This window comes from Chiloscyllium plagiosum, unplaced genomic scaffold, assembly GCF_037043375.1.
Source record: "Chiloscyllium plagiosum isolate Xiang-an unplaced genomic scaffold, Cpla_swu_hap1 HiC_scaffold_31, whole genome shotgun sequence".
Lineage (NCBI taxonomy): Eukaryota > Metazoa > Chordata > Chondrichthyes > Orectolobiformes > Hemiscylliidae > Chiloscyllium > Chiloscyllium plagiosum.
In genome coordinates, this window is record NW_028270169.1 from 63,762,508 (window position 1) to 63,779,241 (window position 16,734).

General features: G+C 46.4%; 1 protein-coding gene across 4 annotated transcripts in view; it reads right to left on the reverse strand.

Moving 5' to 3' along the window:
- Nucleotides 1-15,955, reverse strand: part of LOC122563844 (collagen alpha-1(XXVI) chain-like) — a 325,474-nt gene extending 309,519 nt beyond the window's left edge. For all 4 annotated transcript variants that reach the window (XM_087977065.1, XM_087977067.1, XM_087977066.1 and 1 more), the window contains exon 1: nucleotides 15,679-15,955. In XM_087977065.1, the coding sequence (XP_087833191.1) occupies nucleotides 15,679-15,830 (152 nt within the window). In that variant the 5' untranslated portion in view covers nucleotides 15,831-15,955. The remainder of the gene's footprint in view (nucleotides 1-15,678) is intronic.
- Between the last annotated feature and the right edge of the window lie 779 nt (nucleotides 15,956-16,734).

Consider the following 16,734-nt stretch of genomic DNA (forward strand, 5'->3'; position numbering starts at 1 on the left):
GGGAGATAGTCAGTGTAATAGACTCAGATTTCCAAAATACTTTTCAGTAAGGTACTGCATGAGGCTACTTCATAAGAGTTCACGGTTTTGGGTCTGGTAGGATTAGCTAACAAATAGAACATAGAAAATTGTGATAAAGGAGCATTTTCAGGATGGTAACCTGTAACTAGTGGAGTGCCACAGGAATTAGTGCCGGGTCCACAATTATTTACAATATGTACTAATGACTAATGAGGAATGTGAATGTACTATTGTCATAGTTACAGATGACATAAAAATGGGTGGAAAAATTAATGAGGTGACACAAAGAGTCTTACAGAGGGACAGAGACAGGTTAAGTGAGTAGGCAGAAACTTGGCAGGTGGAATATAATGTGGAAAAATGTAAGATTATGCATCGTGGCAGGAAAAATAGAGGAGTTGTACATTATTTAAATGGTGAACGACTGCAGAAAGCTACAAAGGGAATGAAGGATAAAAATAAGAAAATCTTGCTAAAAATATACAAGGTACTAATTAGACCACACCCTGAATATTCTGAACTGTTTTGGGCCACTTATCTCAGGAAAGATACATCAGCATTGGAGGTACATCAGGGAAGGGTCACTAGGGTGATACCAAAAATAGAGGGATTGTCTTTTGATAGAATCACAGAACCCTACAGATAGAGTCTATTTGATTCATCGAATCTGCACTGACCCTCTGAAGAGCATCCCATCACCCTATCTGCATAACTCTGGATTTACCATGGTGAGACCACATAGCCCTAGACACGACAGGGCAATTTTCCATGGTCAACTTGCGTATCTTTGAACTATGGGAGGAATCCACAGCACTTGGAGGAAACCCACGCAGACACAGGAAGAGGGTGCACACCCCACACAGTCAACCAAGGCCGGAATTGAATCTGGGTCCCTGGTGCTGTGAGGCAGCAGTACTAACCACTGAACCACTATGCTGCCCATGCTTCAAGGATAGGTTGAGTAGGTTGGGCATTTAGAAGAATGAGAGGTGACCTTACTGAAACTTAAAGGATTCTTAGGGGTCTTGACAAGATGGATGCTGGGATGTTGTTTCCCCTTGTGGGAGAGTCTAGGACCAGACAGCATCTTCTCAGAGGAAAGGGTCACCTTTTTAAGACAGATGAGAAGGAATTTCTTCCCTCAGAGGGGAGTGAATCTGTGGAATTCTTTACCACAGAGGGCTGTCGAGATTGAGTTTTTAGGCACATTCAAGGCTGAGATAGATATTTCCTCAGTAAGAGAATCAAGGGTTAAAGGGTAAGGCAGGAAAGTGAGCAAACTTGGAGAGATGAATGGCCTACTTCTATTCCGACATCTTATGGTCACCTGGAATCGTTACCTCGGATTCTTTCAAAGGATTGTTTATGTTCCTAGATAGTTATATAGATAATTTAGTTTAGTTTAGTTTCCATCACTCTGGATTTATTTTTCAAATGTTACATTATGTCAATTACATAACCTTTTCTGTTCTTGGAATGCATCATTTGTTTTGTGTCGTCTCCCACCTTTCTTCTCAGGTCTTGTCTTTCAGCCTAGACTGGATAACTCCTCCAGTGTAGTAGCTGGCACAGGGCAGAATGGCCTCAGTTTGTGCTGGCAATTTAATGACTGTCCAGGTGCCTTCTGAAACAAGGGAGACAGAAGACATTTGGCTGCAGAAACTGAGCCACCCTGGCACCAGGTTGAAAAACAACACAGGCAGGAGACCAGTGGGCAGTGTGCCAGGCTGCCCTTTGAGCTGTGAAACAGTTCCACCAGAAATGGGAGAGCAGAAATCAACTCCAACGAGGACCAGGCAATAAAGAAGCAATGCAGCTTGAATTTTTGTGAAAGTTCATGCCGTTGAAATGATGATTAAGATCGACACATGGGTAAAGTGTGCTCCTGAGCGGAGATGGAAGTTGGCAAGCTTCCTTTTAGCAGAATAATAAATGTAATTGTTAAAAGAGTCAAATTACTAAATTGCCAGCCATTGTCATGGTTGAAGCTCTCCAACAGGCAGTCAGCATATTTCATTTACTGAAATATAATAAAAGATATTCTGACTCCCAACTCAACATGTGACCCATATTTTCCTTCTCTCTATAGACCTCTCTCCCCATTATCCCATGAGAAAGTTTTGGCTCTGAAACTGTCACGTACACAGGAATGTTCTCCTGGATTGGTGTCTCCATTGCACATTATTTCAACAAATAGCACTCTGAAATCTCCACATTTTTTCACTTTGGTACAAATGAAGCTGTCAAGGGTTGAGTTGATGCTTTATGGAGTAGTCAAGCAAATGCCAGCAAGGTGGTCATTTTTTTTTTAGATTACATTAGATTACATTACAGTGTGGAAACAGGCCCTTCGGCCCAACAAGTCCACACTGACCCGCCGAAGCGCAACCCACCTATACCCCTACATTTACCCCTTACCTAACACTACGGGCAATTTAGCATGGCCAATTCACCTGACCTGCACATCTTTGAACTGTGGGAGGAAACCGGAGCACCCGGAGGAAACCCACGCAGACACGGGGAGGACGTGCAAACTCCACACAGTCAGTCGCCTGAGGCGGGAATTGAACCCAGGTCTCTGGTGCTGTGAGGCAGCAGCGCTGACCACTGTCATCTTCACGTCACTTGGAAAGACCGGGTGTGGAGGAACAGAGAAACACTGCAACAGGAGGCAGCCATTCAGCCCCTCAGTTACAGCTGATCCTGTACTTCAACTCCAGCTTGGTTCCAACACCCACTCCCTATGGGCGGCACGGTGGCACAGTGGTTAGCACTGCTGCCTCACAACGCCAGAGACCCGGGTTCAATTCCCGCCTCTGGCGACTCTCTGTGTGGAGTTTGCACATTCTCCCCGTGTCTGCGTGGGTTTCCTCCGGGTGCTCCGGTTTCCTCCCACAATCCAAAAATGTGCAGGTTAGGTGAATTGGCCATGCTAAATTGCCGTAGTGTTAGGTGAAGAGGTAAATGTAGGGGAATGGGTCTGGGTGGGTTGCGCTTCGGCGGGTCGGTGTGGACTTGTTGGGCCGAAGGGCCTGTTTCCACACTGTAAGTAATCTAATCTAATCTAATCTAGAATAACAAAAAATCTAACCAATCCTAGTTAAGATATTTTCACCAAACCTGACTCCCTATCCACTGGCCTCTAAAGCCCTTTCACATAGATGGGTGAGCAGAATGCACCACATAGAACATGGTAAGGAGGCAGCATACTGCACCGTGTAGAAAACGGGCAGTAGCTTACTCCCCCCGGTTACTGTCGTCACTCTCCCTACTCAATTACTGCATCGCTCCCCCTCGCACCAGTAATAATCTCACCCTCCCTTCCCATGTTGTTGTTTTCTGTCCCCAGTCCCTCAGACATTAATCTCACTCTCCAACACTTCACCAGCTAACTCAATCCCACAGAAAGACACACACACCACACCCAGCAAGCTCTGCCCATCCCAAACAAAATACATGCACATCCAAGCAGCTCTCTTAATCCCAAACACACACACACACACCTAACCAGCACTCTCAATCCCACCCCCTCACTCTCACACACACTCACCCAGCTAGCTCTTGCAATCACCCCCTCCCCACACACACACACACACCCCCCAGCCAGCTCTCACAAACCCACACACACGCATTCACCCCAACCACCTCTCCCCATCATACACAGACACACCCACCCAGCTCTCCCAATCCCACGCCCCTGACACTCAGACAGCCACACAGCTCTCTCCCTACCCCGCACACACACACAGCCACCCAACTCTCCCAATCCCACCCCTACTCCCAATCCCACACACACACACCCCACCAGCTCTTAAATCCCACACACATATACATACACACACCCATACACACACCAAACCCACACCTTCAATCCCACACAGGGGGCTGGGAACCAGAAGAGAAAACAAGTAGGCAGCGAGATGGAGACTAGAGACTGTAAGAATCATGAAGATAGCATTAATAAAAGGAAGAGTAGGCAGAGAGCAGATTAATTCCAAAGGAATGGTGGCCCGAAATGCATTTACTTTAATGCAAGGAATATAGTGTGTAAGGCAGTTGAACGCAGGGCTTGGATTGGTGCCTGGAAGTATGACGTTATTGCAATCAGAGAGACTTTGTTGAAGGAAGGGCATGACTGGCAACTAAATGTTCCAGGATATAGATGCTTCAAACAGGACAGGGAGGGAAGTAAAGGGCGGTGGGGGGAGGGTTGGAGTTGCATTGCTGGTCAGGGACGATATCACGGCTGTGCTAAAGGAGTACACTAAGGAGGGCTTGGGAATTGAGGCATTATGGGTCGAGCTGAGAAATAAGAAGGGTGCAGTTATATTGTTGAGCTGTATTACAGGCATAGGTAACTCTGCTCCACGCTTCAGGCTCTCTGCCTTTAGTCCTGATGAAGGGCTTTTGCCCAAAACGTCGATTTTGCTGCTCCTCAGATGCTGCCTGAACTGCTGTGCTCTTCCAGCACCACTAATCCAAAAAATGTATTACAGGCCTCCCAACAGTGAGGTAGAAGAACAAATAGGTAAACAAATCATGGAAAGATGTAGAGGCAATTGGGTAGTGGTGATGGGAGATTTTAATTTTCCCAACATTGACTGGGATACACTTAGCATCAGAGGTCTGGATGGGGCAGAATTTGTAAGAAGCGTCCAGGAGAGTTTTCTAGAGCAGTATGTAAATAGCCTGACACAGGAAGGGGCCATATTGGACCCCATACTGGGGAACGAACCAGGCTAGGTGGTAGAAGTTGCGGTGGGGGATTTCTTTGGGAACAGCGACCATAATTCTGCAAGTTTTAGAATACACGTAGATAAAGAAGAGAGTGGTCCTAAGGGAAGAGTGCTAAACTGGGCCAAGGCCAATTATATCAAAATTAGGCAGGAGCTGGGAAATATGGATTGGACACAGCTATTTGAAGGGAAGTCCACATTTGATATGTGGGAGGCTTTCAAAGATAGGTTAAAGATAGTGCAGGATAGGCATGTCCCATTGAAGGCAAAGGATAGGAAGGGCAAGATTTGTGAACCGTGGATGACAGGAGAAATTGTACGACCAGCCAAGAGGAAAAGGGAAGCATACATAAGGTCCAGGCAGCTAAGAACAGAACGGGCCCTGGAGGAATATCGGAAGAGTAGGACAAGTCTTAAATGAGGAATATAGCGGGTGAAAAGGGGTCATGAAATAGCTTTAGCGAGCAGAATTAAGGAGAATCTCAAAGCATTTTATTCTTATACAAGAAGCAAGCAGCTAACTAGAGAAAGGATTGGTCCATTAAAGGATAATGAAGGAAGGCTGTGGGTCGAACCTGAGAGAATGGGTGAGATTCTAAATGATTACTTTGCATCAGTGTTCACTGAAGCGAGGAACATGATGAATCCCCCACACACACACACACCCACCCCCAAGCCAGCCCCCACAATCCTACACACACACACACACACACACCCACCCCCAAGCCAGCCCCCACAATCCCACACACACACACACACACACACGCACACACCCCCAAGCCAGCCCCCACAATCCCACACACACACACACACACCCAAGCCAGCTCCCACAATCCCACACACACACACACACACACCCAAGCCAGCTCCCACAATCCCACACACACACACACACACCCCCAAGCCAGCTCCCACAATCCCACACACACACACACCCCCAAGCCAGCCCCCACAATCCCACACACACACACACACACACACAAGCCAGCTCCCACAATCCCACACACACACACACACACACCCAAGCCAGCTCCCACAATCCCACACACACACACACACACACACCCAAGCCAGCTCCCACAATCCCACACACACACACACACACGCACACACCCCCAAGCCAGCCCCCACAATCCCACACACACACACACACCCAAGCCAGCTCCCACAATCCCACACACACACACACACACACACACACCCCCAAGCCAGCCCCCACAATCCCACACACACACACACACACACCCAAGCCAGCTCCCACAATCCCACACACACACACACACACACACACACCCAAGCCAGCTCCCACAATCCCACACACACACACACACACACACACACCCCCAAGCCAGCCCCCACAATCCCACACACACACACACACACACACCCAAGCCAGCTCCCACAATACCACACACACACACACACACACCCAAGCCAGCTCCCACAATCCCACACACACACGCACACACCCCCAAGCCAGCCCCCACAATCCCACACACACACACACACCCAAGCCAGCTCTCACAATCCCACACACACACCCCCCCAAGCCAGCTCTCACAATCCCACACACACACACCCCCAAGCCAGCTCTCACAAACCCACACACACACCCCCCCAAGCCAGCTCTCACAATCCCACACACACACCCCCCCAAGCCAGCTCCCACAATACCACACACACACCCCAAGCCAGCCCCCACAATCCCACACACACCCACCCCTAAACCAGCCCCCACAATCCCACCCACACACACACACCCAAGCCAGCTCCCACAATACCACACACACACCCCAAGCCAGCCCCCACAATCCCACACACACCCACCCCTAAACCAGCCCCCACAATCCCACCCACACACACACCCCAAGCCAGCCCCCACAATCCCACACACACCCACCCCTAAACCAGCCCCCACAATCCCACCCACACACACACACCCCAAGCCAGCCCCCACAATCCCACACACACCCCCCCCCAAGCCAGCTCCCACAATCCCACACACACACCCCCCAAACCAGCTCCCACAATCCCACACACACATCCCCAAGCCAGCTCCCGCAATCCCACACACACACACCCCAAGTCAGCTCCCACAATCCCACACACACCCACCCCTAAACCAGCCCCCACAATCCCACCCACACACACACCCAAGCCAGCTCCCACAATCCCACACACACCCACCCCTAAACCAGCCCCCACAATCCCACCCACACACACACCCAAACCAGCTCCCACAATCCCACACACACATCCCCAAGCCAGCTCCCGCAATCCCACACACACACACACCCCAAGTCAGCTCCCACAAACCCACACCTATACACTAACCAGCTCTCCCTATTCCACACACCCACTCCCAATGCACTCTCCCATTCCTCCACACATCCACATAGCCAATTCTCCCAGAGATATGATGGCGATTCCACACATTTACTGTCCTTACCTTCATTGACTTGACTGTTCTTATCTTTCAATTAATCAATGCTTCCTCGCTTTAGAGGGAGTCATAGAGATATACAGCATGGAAACAGACCCTTCGGTCCAACCCGTCCATGCCGACCAGATATCCCAACCCAATCTAGTCCCACCTGCCAGCACCTGGCCCATATCCCTCCAAACCCTTCTTATTCATATACCCATCTAGATGCCTCTGAAATGTTGCAATTGTACCAGCCTCCACCACTTCCTCTGGCAGCTCATTCCATACACGTACCACCTTCTGCGTGAAAAAGTTGCCCCTTAGGTCTCTTTTATATCTTTCCCTCTCACCCTAAACCTATGCCCTCGAGTTCTGGACTCTCCGACCTCAGGGAAAAGACTTTGCCTATTTATCCTATCCATGCCCCTCATAATTTTGTAAACCTCTATACGGTCACCCCTCAGCCTCTGACACTCCAGGAAAAACAACCCCAGCCTGTTGAGCCTCTCCCTGTAGCTCAGATCCTCCAACCCTGGCAACATCCTTGTAAATCTTTTCTAAACCCTTTCAAGTTTCACAACACCTTTCCGATAGGAAGGAGACCAGAATTGCACAAAATATTCCAACAGTGGACTAACCAATTTCCTGTACAGCCGCAACATGACCTCCCAACTCCTGTACTCAATACTCTGACCAATAAAGGAAAGCATCCCAAACGCCTTCTTCACTATCCTATCTACCTGCAACTCCACTTTCAAGGAGCTATGAATCTACACTCCAAGGTCCCTTTGTTCAGTAACACTCCCTGGGACCTTACCATTAAGTGTATAAGTCCTGCTAAGATTTGCTTTCCCAAAATGCAGCACCTCGCATTTATCTGAATTAAACTCCATCTGCCACTTCTCAACCCATTGGCCCATCTGGTCAAGATCCTGTTGTAATCTGAGGTAAACCTCTTCGCTGTCCACTACACCTCCAATTTTGGTGTCATTAGATTAGATTAGATTACTTACAGTGTGGAAACAGGCCCTTCGGCCCAACAAGTCCACACCAACCCGCCGAAGCGTAACCCACCCAGACCCATTCCCCTACATTTACCCCTTCACCTAACACTACGGGCAATTTAGCATGGCCAATTCGCCTAACCTGCACATTTTTTGGATTGTGGGAGGAAACCGGAGCACCCGGAGGAAACCCACGCAGACACAGGGAGAATGTGCAAACTCCACACAGTCAGTCACCTGAGGCGGGAATTGAACCTGGATCTCTGGTGCTGTGAGGCAACAGTGCTAACCACTGTGCCACCGTGCCGCCCACCATCGACATCAGGCTCACTGGTCTATACTTCCCTGGCTTGTCCTTACCACCCTTCTTAAACAGTGGCACCACGTTAGCCAACCTCCAGTCTTCCAGCACCTCATCTGCAAACTTACTAACTGTACCTCCTATGCTCGCATCCAAATCATTTATATAAATGACAAAAAGTAGAGGGCCCACCACCGATCCTTGTGGCACTCCACTGGTCACAGGCCTCCAGTCTGAAAAACAACCCCCCATCACCACCCTCTGTCTTCTACCTTTGAGCCAGTTCTGTATCCAAATGGCTAGTTCTCCCTGCATTCCATGAGATCTAACCTTGCTAATCAGTCTCCCATGGGGAACCTTGTCGAACGCCTTACTGAAGTCCATATAGATCACATCTACTGCTCTGCCCTCATTAATCTTCTTTGTTACATCTTCAAAAAACTCAATCAAGTTTGTGAGACATGATTTCCTACGCACAAAGCCATGTTGACTATCCCGAATCAGTCCTTGCCTTTCCAAATACATGTATCTCCTGTCCCTCAGGATTCCCTCCAACAACTTTCCCACCATCGACATCAGGCTCACTGGTCTATACTTCCCTGGCTTGTCCTTACCACCCTTCTTAAACAGTGGCACCACGTTAGCCAACCTCCAGTCTTCCGGCACCTCACCTGTGACTATCGATGATACAAATATCTCAGCAAGAGGCCCAGTAATCACTTCCCTAGCTTCCCACAGAGTTCTCGGGTACACCTGATCAGGTCCTGGGGATTTATCCACCTTTAACTGTTTCAAGACATCCAGCACTTCCTCCTCTGTAATCTGGACATTTTGCAAGATGTCACCATCTATTTCCCTACATTGTATATCTTCCATATCCTTTTCCACAGTAAATACTGATGCAAAATATTCATTTAATATCTCCCCATTTTCTGTGGCTCCACACAAAGGCCACCTTGCTGATCTTTGAGGGGCCCTATTCTCTCCCTTGTTACCCTTTTGTCCTTAATATATAAAACCCCTTTGGATTTTCCTTAATTCTATTTGCCAAAGCTATCTCATGTTCCCGTTTTGCCCTCCTGATTTCCCTCTTAAGTATACTCCTACTTCCTTTATACTCTAAGGATTCATTCGATCTATCCTGTCTGTACCTGACATATGCTTCCTTCTTTTTCTTAACCAAAGCCTCAATTTCTTTAGTCATCCAGCATTCCCTGTACCTACCAGCCTTCCCTTTCAGCCTGACAGGAATATATGTTCTCTGGATTCTTTCTATCTCATTTCTGAAGGCTTCCCATTTTCCAGCCACCCCTTTACCTGCGAACATCTGCCTCCAATCAACTTTTGAAAGTTCTTGTCTAATACCGTCGAAATTGGCCTTTCTCCAATTGAGAACTTCAACTTTTAGATCTGGTCTATCCTTTTCCATCACTATTTTAAAACGAATAGAATTATGGTCGCTGGCCCCAAAGTGCTCCCCCACTGACACCTCAGTCACCTGCCCTGCCTTATTTCCCAAGAGTAGGTCATGTTTTGCACCTTCTCTAGTAGGTACATCCACATACTGAATCAGAAAATTGTCTTGTACACACTTAAGAAATTCCTTTCCATCTAAACCTTTAACACTATGGCAGCCCCAGTTGATATATGGAAAGTTAAAATCCCCTACCATAGACACCATATTATTCTTACAGATAGCTGAGATCTCCTGACAAGTTTGTTTCTCAATTTCCATCTGACTATTGGGGGGGTCTATAACACAATCGCAATAAGGTGATCATCCCTTTCTTATTTCTCAGTTCCACCCAAATAACTTCCCTGGATGTATTTCCAGGAATATCCTCCCTCAGCACAGCTGTAATGCTATCCCTTATCAAAAATGCCACTCCCCCTCCTCTTTTGCCTCCCTTTCTATCCTTCCTGTAGCATTTGTATCTTGGAACATTCAGCTGCCAGTCCTGCCCATCCCTGAGCCATGTTTCCGTACTTGCTATGATATCCCAGTCCCATTTTCCTTACCATGTCCTGAGTTCATCTGCCTTCCCTGTTAGGCCCATTGCATTGAAATAAATGCAGTTTAATTTATTAGTCCTACCTTGTCCCTGCCTGTCCTGACTGTTTGACTCGCTTCTGTTCTCAGCTGTACCCATCTCAGATCGATCTCTTTCCTCACTATCTCCCTGGGTCCCCCCACCACCACCTTACTAGTTTAAATCCTCCTAAGCAGTTCTAGCAAATTTCCCTGCCAGTATATTAGTCCCCTTCCAATTTAGGTGCAATCCGTCTTTCTTGTGCAGGTCACTTCTACCCCAAAAGAGATTCTAATGATCCAAAAATGTGAATCCTTCTCCCATACACCAGCTCCTCAGCCATGCGTTCATCTGCTCTATCCTCCTATTGCTGCCCTCACTAGCTGATGCTGTTTCTCCCCCCTCATTCCCACTCAGTTAAAGTTGGCACCCTCCCTTTTCATTCAGTTGGAAAGCATAAATTCACAAGGTTTGAGTAGAAGCAACAATCTGCTCTACAGTTTAACTCCGAACAAAGGGTATGCCGAACATTTTGAAAGTAAACAAAGCTTATCGCTGTTGTCAGGCAGAGAAATTCAGGGGATTCCCATAAAAGATTTTCCCAGTCAATCAGACAGAGGAACTGGGGAGACAGAATGAGTGAGCTATCACATTGTTATTGACACTGTTGCAATAATAGAATGATATTGAGGGATTTCATTATTAACTGGAATAATAAATGCGTAAAAGGTTAGAAGGACCTGATTTCTTGAAATGTGTTCAGGAGAGTTTTTTTTATATCAACATGTCGATGGTCCAACAAGGGACTGTGCAGTGCTAGACCTAATTGTGGGGATCAAAGCCGGACAGTTGTATGAGGTGATAGTGGAGGAGCATTTCAGTGATAGTGATCACAACACTGTACATTTTAAGTTATTATGGAAAAGGAGAAAGATGATCTGCAGGATAAAAGGAGTATTGAATTGAGAGAAGGCAGATTTTATTAAAATAAGGCAGGATCTAGCCAAATTAGACTTGAAAGAGCTACCTGAAGGTAAATCTACAGTAGAACAATGAGAGGCATTCAAAAAAGGTGCTGGGGGTAAGTACAAGCCCAAATTGACCACTTTCAGCAAATAAAGGTAAACAAATCAAAGGAAGCCCTGGAGGGGGACAGGAAGTGCAAGGGGGTACTTAAGAAAGCAATTGGGAGAGAAAAGAGGAGGCATGAGAAAACACTGGCAGGCAAGATTAGAGAGAGAGTCCCAAGATATTCGATGAGTATATTAAGGGGAAATCCCTCAATATAATTATCCTATTATTACAACAGTGTTAATAACAATGGGATAGCTCCCAGTGAAGAGCAAGGTTCAAGAGGGATGGAGGGGAAATCTTTGTGCAGAGCCGGACAAAATTGGTAGAGTGTTAAAGGCATTCTTCACATCGGTCTTTACTCAGGAGAAGGACAGAGGTACAGAATTTGAAAAGATGTTGGTCAGAAAGGTTTTTGAGCAGTTAGAGACAGGGATCCAGGATAACTTGGCAAGGTTGATCCAAAATTGCCTTAATGTCAGGGAGAGACAGGGAGTTGTGTGACTGGAATCCAACATGTAGTTGTGTACCACAGGAATCAGTGCTGGGTCTATTATGGTTTGTGATAGGAGTGATGTAGATGAGAATATCGGGGCGGGGGCATGATAATGACGTTTGTGGATAGCACAAAGACTGGCTGTGTGTGGAAGAAGTAAGGAAGATGTATAGAAGGGTAAAGTCAGATTTTATTTATAACAATCATTGACATCCAGACATGCAGAGTAGATTGAGTGAAGCTGTTTTTATTTGTAAAATAAACACGAATGTGAAGGTAATCCATATTCAACAACTTGCTCTGAAACCCAGCTCACATTTTAACAATAGTGACAAATTCCATGACCGTGCCTGAGACAATAAACATCATTCCAAATTATATAAGCCACAAAATTATTTTTTAAAAATACCAATTCACCTTAACGTCAAAGGATCTTTCAAAACGTTCCAGCATCCGGAACCATAGTTTCATTAAAGCCTAATCAATTCTTCCTTTGTCCAAACACTATCTATATTTCACACTTTGCTGAAATCTATCCATTAATCTTTGAAAGATATAACTGAGAAACAAAGGTAACTAACAGATAAAAACTATATTACCACATGCCTTCAGCAGTAGAGGGAGCCAAACATTTCAGACTGAGGTGAGAATTTTCACCAAAGGGTTGGGAAACTTGGGATTTCTGTACGCAGCAGTTTACAGATGCTCCATTATTGAAGCATGCACCAACAATTTCTAGGGTTTACTGTTAACCAGAATTTCAACTGGACCAGCTATACAAATATAGTCAAGAGTATGGTGCTGGAAAGGCACAGCAGGTGCTCTCCATCCCCAAGGCTCCCAGCCTCATTCCTGATGAAAGGCTTTTGTCTGAAACGTTGATTTTCCTATTCCTCGGATGCTGCCTGACCTGCTGTGCTTTTCCAGCACCAAACTCTTGACTCTAATCTCCAGCATCTGCAGTACTCACTTTAGCCATACAAATACAGTAGCTACTGGATCAGATCCAAGGTTGGGAATTCTACAATGACTCCTGGCTGCCCACCACTTCAAATGTGTGATGGGATACTCCCACCTTCCTAGATGGGTTCATCTCCAACAGCATAAGAAACCCGACACCATCCAGAGCAAAGCAGCTCACTTGATTGTTTGTGAACACAATGCTATTCATTCCATCTTCCACCAACGTTCAGTAGCAGCAGTGAGTGCCATCTACAAGATGCAAAAATTCACCAAAGCTCCAATGACAGAACATTCTAAACCCACGACCACTTCTATCTAGAAGGATAAGGGCAGCAGATATAAGGGAATATTACCACCTGCAAGTAGCCCTCCAAGCCACTCACCTTCCTTACCAGGAAATATATCATCATTTCTTCACTGTCACTGGCTCAAAATCCTGGAATACCCTCCTAATGGCATTGTGGGTCAACCTACAGGACATGGTCTGCACCGCTTCAAGAAGACAGTTCACCGCCACCTTCTCAAAGGCAAATAGGGATGGGCAATAAATGCTGGCACAGCTTGTGATGGTCATGGCCCATGAGAGTATAGAAAAAGACCAACAGCTTTGGGCCAACACTTCATGGAGAAATAATCTCATTTACTACAATGGAGTATTACCTCAGTCTTACTTCAACTGATTCCATGAATCTGATTCTAATTCACTCTGGTCATCTAACATGAACTACAACAACAACCTTCAGACTAATTAGTTGCATTTTCTGATGCCATTAGCATCACACTAAGTAAATGCATCATATTCACTTGGTCTAGCAAACCAATAATATCTTAACCACCAAACCCAGAAGGTTTCCATTATAAATCTTATGCCACAGCACAAGAAGATCCCCACCCACAGTGCCTCTGCAGGCCTTTTGGAAAATCTGCTAAACCCTAAGGCTCACACAAAGCAGTTTCATCCCTGCAACCCTGGAAATTCATTCTCATCAAATAAAATCCAATTGCCTTTTGAAAGTTTCTGTGTGATCTGACTGCACTAGCCTTTCGTGCCATATGTTTCATCTCTTTATCACACTTGTGTATGAACAAATGCATCCTCGTATCTCCTCTAGTTTTTTCACCATCGTGAAAACTGAAACCTTAGTCTTTTATCCTGTGGCTTGATGCCACACTGAATTTTGGCTCCTTACAGACTGGTCAAGGTTTCAAGCTGAGATTTCAAAGTCACAATATTTATAATACATTAAAACAAACACCTGCTAATAACCAAACACTGCCAATAACCAAAGATCTACCAGGTTCTGATTTATTGTTGCATTATTCTTGCATTGAAGACAATGCTGTCTTCTGCATGTGTTTGCCTGTGTGCGCTGAAGATTTCCCCAGTATAGACAGCTAGAGTGCTCTAACTCTATCCATGCAATTTGTTTTACTCAATGAAGCATAGCTCCATGACATCATCACAAAAGTTGCTCCAGGGTCCTGAAGTCCTTATGCAACACTCTAGTTAGCCAATCGTTTTGTGTCTCCTTGCAAACTTTGAAACTGTGCACCCTGTACTCAAGGAGAAAGTGAGGACTGCAGACGCTGGAGATCAGAGCTGAAAAATGTGTTGCTGGAAAAGCGCAACGGGTCAGGCAGCATCAAGGGAGCAGGAGAATCAACGTTTCGGGCATAAGCCCTTCTTCACCCTCCTCATTCCTGAACCAGCTAGAGATTGGAACAATTGCAATCATCCAGTCCTCAGGTACCACTCACAGAAGCATGATCAAAGCTTCTGCTACTTCCACCCTTCCGTCACTTAGTAACAGAGGATACATCATAACTGGAACAGACAACTTGACAAGTTTCAGTCATGTTAAACAGTTTATATCCAGTCCGTTATCTCCCCGCTCAATGGCGCCATCTTCTGTTGTAGACTGAGGAAAGATGTTGAACTCAGCAAAGCTTGACAAGGATGTTGCCAGTATTGAGAGTTGGAGCTATAGGAAGAGGCTGAATAGGCTGGGGCTACTTTCTCTGGAGTGTAGGAGGCTGAGGAATGACATTATAGAGGTTTATAAGATCACGAAGAATGAATAGGCAAGGTTTTATTCCCCAGGATAGGGGAGTCCAAAACCATAGATTCAAGGTGAGATTTAGAGTCATAGAGGTGTAGGGCATAGAAACAGACTCTTCGGTCCAACCTGTCCATGCCGACCAGATATCCCAACCCAATCTATTTCCTCCGCATTGGCCCCATTCACCTCACACTAACCAGATATACTAGTCCCAGACAAGTCAGTCCTTTCTACTAACCAGTACCAATAGTTTTATAGCACCGGTCCTCTTGTATGTGCTAAATGATTCCTCAGCCCACACTAACCTATTTTACTCATCAAAAAAAATACTGGTTCCACACGGACATATTCCACTCACTGACACATTCACTGACCACTTTCACTATTTTAACCCTTTAAACATGGACCGGCTTCACTAACCAATTTCACCATTCGAACCGGATCTACCACTTCCACGTTGACCAGTTTCACTACTTTAACCAGTTTCGCTAACTGGTTTAACCATTCTAACCAATGCCACTTACCATGACCGCATGCAGCGCCCTCTCTCCCTCTCTCTCCGCTAACTTACCGGCGGCTGTTGGCGGCGCTGGCCGGTTGTCCCGCCGCCTGCTCCGGGGAGCCGAGCTGGAGCGGGGAGCCTGCGAACGGATAGTGGAAGGCGGTAGCTCTGGGCACGACCAGCACCTGCAGTAGGCACCAGAGCGGGAGAAGCGGGGACATGCCGGGACCGAAGGAAAGGTGAAACCCCAGATACCCCAGAGGCTCAGTCCCTCTCCCAGACACTCCCGTGGCTCGGTCTCTCTGCTCACTCAGTGACCATCAGCATCAAATTGTGAGAATGTGCAGCTAACACTGGCCTTTCTCCAAATTATTGTGGCGACTCCACGAGTCCCAATAGCAGAGTGCTCCTGGTGAATCGGCCGGCCCATTCCGGGGAGTTACCTTGATTCATTCATACACACAGTCCCAATAATTCACACACACACACACTTATTAACTCCATCAGAGCCGGATACACACAAGCACACTCGCATCCCTCGGACCAGCTTCCCCCACGCTCAGGGACACGATCTGCTTCCTGGCAAGCCTACCTCTACACGTACTTCACAGGACACATCTACCAGCCTTCCTCTGAGCGGCTGCTTTGTTGTCATGACCATTGAGTGATATAGCAGTGAAACAGACTCTTCGGCTCAACCAGTCCATGCTGAACATAATCCCAAACTACAGTAGTCCCACCTGTCTGCTCCTGGCCCATATCCCTCCAAACCTTTCCCAATCAGGTATTTATACAGATGTCTTTTAAACGTTGTAATTATACCCACACTCATCACTACTTCGTGAAGTTCATTTCACACGTGAACCACCCTCTGTGTAAAAAAAAATGTCAGTCATGTCTTTTGTAAGTCTTTATCTTCTCACCTTAAAATGTGCCCACTACTCTTGAAATCCCTCATCCTAAGGAAAAGACAATTACCATTAACTCTGTCTATACCTCTCATTATTTTACAAACTTCTATAAAGTCGTCTCTTAACTTCTTGTGTTCCAGTGAAAAAGGTCCCAGCCTTCCAGCCATTTTTTAAATATTCTCAGATCTTCCATACCCAGCAACATCCTGGGGGA